The sequence below is a fragment of the Tarenaya hassleriana genome, unplaced genomic scaffold (assembly GCF_000463585.1).
Source record: "Tarenaya hassleriana unplaced genomic scaffold, ASM46358v1 Cleome12, whole genome shotgun sequence".
In the NCBI taxonomy this organism is placed as follows: domain Eukaryota; kingdom Viridiplantae; phylum Streptophyta; class Magnoliopsida; order Brassicales; family Cleomaceae; genus Tarenaya; species Tarenaya hassleriana.
The window spans coordinates 526,033-532,530 of record NW_010962392.1 but is presented as its reverse complement, the minus strand read 5'-3'; the positions used below and the strand labels follow the sequence as shown (position 1 = coordinate 532,530).

The following is a 6,498-nucleotide window of genomic DNA, read 5'->3' as shown; positions in this document are numbered from 1 at the left end:
GAATGCTGACAGAATTTCAGTTGAACAAGGGTTTCACTTGCCGCTGGATCTTTGTCTCCAACTGAAAAATAGACGTTCAAAGCTCCCTGTGCAAATAACTAGGTTATACTGCCTTCTCTACACTAGACTAGCCTTTCACATCCCCGGAGAAAAAGGGCAAGATCAATCTTGTTGTTCACCTTGGAAGAACGAAGACTTGATGGAAATGAGTGAGAAGCTGTTTCAGCATGCCACAAAATCGGACAAGTGGAAAGATCCAGAAAGAAATGACTGGAAGAACAGTGGAAAAGGTGTGGTTGCAATTGTGAAACTCGAGCCAAATGAGAGAGGACAAGGGTTTTCAAGCTGCTTGCTTGACGTTACTCGTTTCCCGGTGGGTTCATATCAGATAAAATGGCAAAGCTGTTGCATTGACAGCTCGGGTTGCTACTGGAATCTTCTTCCTCTCAATGCTGGACCAGTCTTTACTGTTCTCAAAGCCCCTGTTCCATGACCGTATGGCCATTACCATTACCTGAATCTGAACCATTAAAGAGCCAAGGAAGGAATTGGGCATGCAAATGGTGGTTTCCATCTAAACCTACTGCGAAAAAGCTCGACGAGGAAAGATACTCACATGGGTAAGTCTAAGCACAGAGATGAAGCAGAGATTGCCCTTTCGGACAACTCACAATCTGTGGGACGACACAGAATCTTAATGTGTTTCAGTCAAACCGCTAACATAGTTTGTGTTTTCAGGTGGTAATCTCTCAGAAGCTGGCAAGGTAAAGAAAGAAAAGGTATTTGTATATATAAAGCCTGCATGAAAGATGAAAGGCTAACTGCCTAAACGTCGTTTCCTTGTAATTGACATTTATCTTCGAATTAATTGTGTTGTTAATTAAACTAGTAACACGAAATAACGCATGATTATTAGTTATTTAATCTGAAAAGAAACGAAATGATGACGTTTTATAGGCTATGGTTATGGATTTATATTCGAATTCGCTTACATTGGTTTATAGGGATTATATCATTATGTTTTTCAATTGTTCCCAATTTGGTTCGGTTTCCATTTGATTCATTTTTGTTAAAAAGTTATTTTTTAAATAAAAAATTGTTTTCAGTAATTTTTTGTTATTTTGTATTCGGTTTAAATCCGGTTAATTTTATTATATACACACAATAATGGACGCTTTTAATTTAGCACAACTAACATCATAATTAGACAATAATGGACGCTTTGCTTTAAAGAAGTTTCTGGTCGGGACAAAATATTATTCAAAAAGCTTTTTTACATGAACTTTATTTCCTCCATTTCACATGCGCAAAAAATATTATTAGATGCATTTGATATTATTTGTTGAAACACTTAAAAAATATATATAAAATGTATAATTTTTTAATAAAATTAAAAAATTTGGCAAGGACATAGGGCGCATACGTGCAGGCCTCTGTATTTATATCCTTTCTGCAAACTGTAATTTTTTTTTTTTTTGAAATTATCCAAAATATCCTAACTTCTTAAAAAGCTCTATCCTACTTCTCACATTCAGTTTCATTCCTCTACTCTCATAATATGTCGAACAAACATATAAATAAGGAAGAAAATAAATTTAAAATGGTAACAAAAATAATACGTCATAAAAATAAACAATATAAAATAAAATGAAACCAAAGATATAAAGAAGGAAAACTGAAAAACATTTAAATAAAGGAAACTGTACAAATATATAAATAAGAAAGAATATAAATAAAATAATATAATTCCAAACAAATATATAAAACATATATGTGAATATACATATATAGAATGTAAAATGGTAACAAATTTAAAGAAGAAAATAAATAAAACAATATAAACACCCATAAAACAATATATATATATATATAGAAATATGGAAATATAAAAAGAAAAATTGCAAAAAAGACACAAAAAATTAGAAAATTGTACAAAAAAAGGAAGAAAATAAAATAACAAAAAGAAAAAAATGAAAAAGATTATATATGATAGAGAATAAGGTAAATATATGCTTAGAGGACCGGGGTATTATTTGTGTGCACTTTCCAAATTAAGGTTTTTTTTTGTCCCATTTAGTAAAGAACCCAAAAAACTGCCCGTGTATGAAAGCAAGCATTAATTTTTCAAAATGGACTTTATCTCCATTTCATTTCACATGCATATATATATATATATATATATATATATATTATAAGATCTGATCTAGAAAATTCTATTAAATATTAGATGCATTTGATATTATTTTATTTGGGATACTAAAAAAATAAAATAAAATAACCAAACTTTTTTTTTTTATAAAGAAGGAATAACATTTTGGAGGAAAAAGGAGCGGTCGATGTATCAATGTATGGGTTAACCACTTTGAGGTAGCACAACTAACATCATATCATAATTAGCTAATGCTCAACGCTTTTTATAGTTGTGATTTAATGTTTTTTTATTTATATAAAAAAGAAAAATCTAAGGCTTTCTATTTGAAATTCTGCATCATTTTTCGTTGGAGTAGTTATAGCGCAAAGTGCATTAGTTACATTATAATTGAAATCGATTTCAACGAACTAAAAAATAAAACAAGAGGAGGATATGAAGAAATCTTCACTTGGAAGAAATTCCAACGAAATTAAAAATAATAATAATCAACCAAATAAATGCCAAAAAACTATACGAAATTCAACAGAAACATTTATCGTAAAATTCATATCTATATCCTAAAGTATTAATTGCCCTTTTCCCCTTTAGATCAAATATATATGTATATAGTATATCCAATAAGATATTGTGAAAAAATACGGGTGAACCTGAAATACTAAAAGCATATAATATAAAGAGACATGACAACAAACCTCAAGGGTGTAAATGTATAGATAGTGTGACTCAAATAGAAAAGATAAAGGTGTTTTTGTACATTTTTATATTCATATGCAAATTAATCTTAGTTACACCATCTTTTCTTTCCATGTCCCATAATATATATCCATCACAAGAATCTATAAATATCTAATGCGTTATTGTCATTTTTCATCGGTGAGAGGATCAAACTTAGGATATAGAAATAGAAGGGAAAAAACCCATTATGGATACAATGAAGAAATCTTCTAGAGATTCCATTTCTGTTCTGCAGTGGGTATTGACCATTGTGATGATATTGAACCAAGTCGTCGTCTATGGGAAACACAAGCACCTGCAGATTCATGAAATGAAATCGCTTAGAGCTTCCTTGATGATCCATCGCAATCTCCTTTCTCCGATTTCTCCTCCTACTTCTCCTCCGGTACGATTCTTGCTATCTTATACATATACATATATATATATATATATGTGTGTGTGTGTGTGTGTTTGTGTGTGTTAGAACCAGTTCTTGATCTCTCTTTTTTTTATAAATTTATGCATTCTTGGAACGTTTTTCTTCGAGAAAAACCTAAAGAATAACCTAAAGTTTGGAACTTTAACGTGAATATACATATGTATATATATATCCTCTGGATCATGTGTTTGTGTAGGCGGCAACGTCAGGTCCAGTGGTATACCGTGTGACGTCGTACGGAGCAGATCCGACCGGGAGATCGGACAGTACGGACGCGATCACGAAAGCGATGAAAGATGCATTCGACGGTCCGAACCATGGGGTATTAATGGAAGGTATCAACAATCTTGGAGGAGCGAAGATCGATCTTGAAGGTGGGACCTACTTGCTCAGTCGTCCTCTTCGCTTTCCCTCCGCCGGTGCCGGCAATCTCATGGTACAATTCCCGAGTTTATAAATATTATATATATATATATACAGACACGTATGTATGTATGCATGTATGCATGTATGTGATAGCTAACGTGTTGAATGGACGTACGGCGCTTAAGGGACAGACGCATTGTTGGAACTTATTTACTCAATGACTAGACGCTTTATTCACCAGTAGAAAATTATTTTCAAAGTAAACCTTAATCAGGATGTTTGTTTGGTTTGGTGAACTAATTAATTAAGGTGGATGAAAAATTAATTAATTCTTAAAGTATAAAATATTATTTAAGACTGAGAAAAAAGGGTTCATGAGAAAATAACGATTCATTAGTAATTCGAACCACCATCATAAATTTTTTAACCTGCCCATAAAGAACGTTTCTGTCGGCAGACTTTTTGTTGTAGAATTAATTTCTTCTGCATGCCTCCTTTGCTTACCTTTTTCTAGATCTCTGATTTTTTTTCCAAATTAAAAGTTGAATTTTCTTCTGGTCTCTATACAATTTCACATTTTACAGTGCAAAATTTGACATTAACATTTAAAAAAATTTCATATTAATACACGAATTTGTATAAAAATTCCAAATAAACACACGATCTTTAAAATTTTTAGAAAATACAGGAACTTTTTTTTTTAACTTCTAGTTTCCCAAAATCATGATATCACGGTAATATTTGGTAATTATAATATCGTGACAATTTTTAAAAGCATTTAAAAGGGCATTATATCAAAAATACCCTTAAAATGCTACTTCAACTTCAACACCTACCCTTGTGACCATGTGACCAATGTGACCGAAATATAGTGTGGTCACATATTGATCTCATTGTTCATAACGTTAAATTTATGATGTTTTAATCAAATGATTAGTAAGATATACAAGGTATGAACATAATGAATTAGTGTGATCACCATAAATTTAACGTTATAATCGATAAAAATCAAAATGTGACCATACTATATTTCGGTCACATTGGTCACATGTGACCAGGGTAGGTTTTGAAGTAGAAGTAGCATTTTAAGGGTATTTTTGATAATGCCCCATTTAAAAGTTTTTAATTTATTTTAATTATATTTAAAAAGTTTAAAGTTTAATATAAGAAATATATATTTATTTAAAAAAATAAAATTCGTATATTAATTTAATTTTTTTTATAAGATTATGCATTAATATGATATTTCTCTTAATTAATAAAATGTTTTCCATTTTAGCTTTCATTAGAATATAGGATATTCTCGACCGTCGTAGCTGTTAACATTCATGCAAGTTTATGTTTTTTTTTTCACATTACATTAAAAAAACTTTAGATTTTTATAGCTATTTTTCTTTACCTAAACAATATTCGTCTAAAAGGAAAAGAAAATATAAATAGTCTCTTTTGCCTTGCATGACACGTCAGATCACCGGAGGAACGCTCCGAGCATCGGAAGATTTCCCGGTGGACGGATACTTGATCGATCTCTCCGACCCATCGTCGAAACTAAATTACGTCTACGAATTCATAACCCTAAAAGACATGCTCGTCGACTGCAACTACCGCGGCGGAGGAATCGCCGTCGTGAATTCTCTCCGGACAGGCATCGACAACTGTTACATCACTCACTTCGGCGACACAAACGGAATCTTTGTCCGAAACGGACACGAAACTTACATCCGAAACTCCTTCATCGGTCAACACATCACCGCCGGCGGCGACAAGGCCGAGAGAAACTTCTCCGGCGTTGCGATCAATCTCAACGGCAACGATAACGCCGTCACGGACACCGTTATATTCTCGGCGAGGATAGGGGTAATGGTATCCGGACAGGCAAACATCCTCTCCGGCGTCCACTGTTATAACAAAGCGACGGGTTTTGGCGGAACCGGGGTTTATTTGAAATTACCCGGTTTAACCCAAACCCGGATCGTGAATTCGTACATGGATTATACCGGTATTGTTGCGGAGGACCCGGTTCAGCTTCAGATTTCAGGAACATTTTTCCTCGGTGATGCGTTTATATTGTTGAAATCGGTAAACGGCGTCGTTCGAGGAGTTAACATAGTGGACAATATGTTTTCCGGGTCGGGTAATGGGGTCCAGATCGTGCAATTGGATCAGACGAGCAAGGCGTTTGAGGGCGTTGACCAAGTGGTCGTTGACCGTAACAGTGTGAACGGCATGGCGGTGAAATCGACGGTGGCGAAAGGGTCGGTGGATGGGAACGGGACGACGTGGACCGTTGATTTCAACCCGGTTTTGCTGTTCCCCAACCTAATTAAGCACGTGGAGTATTCGGTGGTGGCGCGTGATGCGCACGTGTTCCCTGTTCACGCGCTGAGGAACGTGTCGGAGAATCGTGTGGTCGTTGAGTCCAACGCTCCGGTGGCTGCGAGTGTTTATGTGACGGTGGATCAAGGAGTCTCTAGCTTTGGTAATTAATTTTTTTTTATAAAAATGATTACTATTATTATTTGAAAATTTAATCTTCTTTGATATTTTTGTAATTTCCAATAATGGAAAACCATTTTTAGGGTTAAATGAAAATTGTGAATACAGTTGAAGAGTTGGTGATAGGCATTTACTCACGTCGTAAGGGAGAAACTAATTTAGTTGGGGAAAAGGAAAAAAGATAAAGCTGACATATTAATGTAAAACTTTAAATGTATATTAATTAGGATTTTAATTTGACAAACTAGTATATAATATATGCATATTATTTGGAAGTGTTTTTCGAATTGAAAAATAGTTTGTAATAATATTTTGTGTACGTACCATTATT

General features: G+C 33.7%; 2 protein-coding genes across 5 annotated transcripts in view; both read left to right on the top strand.

Annotated features, from left to right (window-relative positions):
• The window catches only part of LOC104806224, a 5,541-nt gene extending 4,589 nt beyond the window's left edge, over positions 1–952 (top strand). For 3 of the 4 annotated variants that reach the window (XM_010531006.1, XM_010531004.1, XM_010531005.1), the window contains one exon: positions 1–952. In XM_010531006.1, the coding sequence (XP_010529308.1) occupies positions 1–493 (493 nt within the window). In that variant the 3' untranslated portion in view covers positions 494–952. The other variant, XR_770589.1, reaches the window with a different exon arrangement.
• A 1,924-nt stretch (positions 953–2,876) lies between these two features.
• LOC104806223 (polygalacturonase QRT3-like) lies at positions 2,877–6,251 on the top strand. Its single transcript, XM_010531003.2, has 3 exons — positions 2,877–3,272; positions 3,502–3,741; positions 5,139–6,251. The coding sequence occupies exons 1-3, from the start codon at positions 3,075–3,077 to the stop codon at positions 6,156–6,158; spliced, it is 1,458 nt and encodes a 485-aa protein (XP_010529305.1). The 5' UTR covers positions 2,877–3,074; the 3' UTR covers positions 6,159–6,251.
• Positions 6,252–6,498: the final 247 nt, after the last annotated feature.

What these genes read in the sequence shown, in the direction of transcription:
- LOC104806223 (XM_010531003.2), top strand. Translation starts at nt 3,075, where the DNA reads ATGGATACAATGAAGAAATCTTCTAGAGATTCCATTTCTGTTCTGCAG. An exon ending in CTCCTCCTACTTCTCCTCCG is followed by an intron (nt 3,273 to 3,501) that starts GTACGATTCTTG and finishes GTGTTTGTGTAG; the next exon opens with GCGGCAACGTCAGGTCCAGT. An exon ending in CCGGTGCCGGCAATCTCATG is followed by an intron (nt 3,742 to 5,138) that starts GTACAATTCCCG and finishes ATGACACGTCAG; the next exon opens with ATCACCGGAGGAACGCTCCG.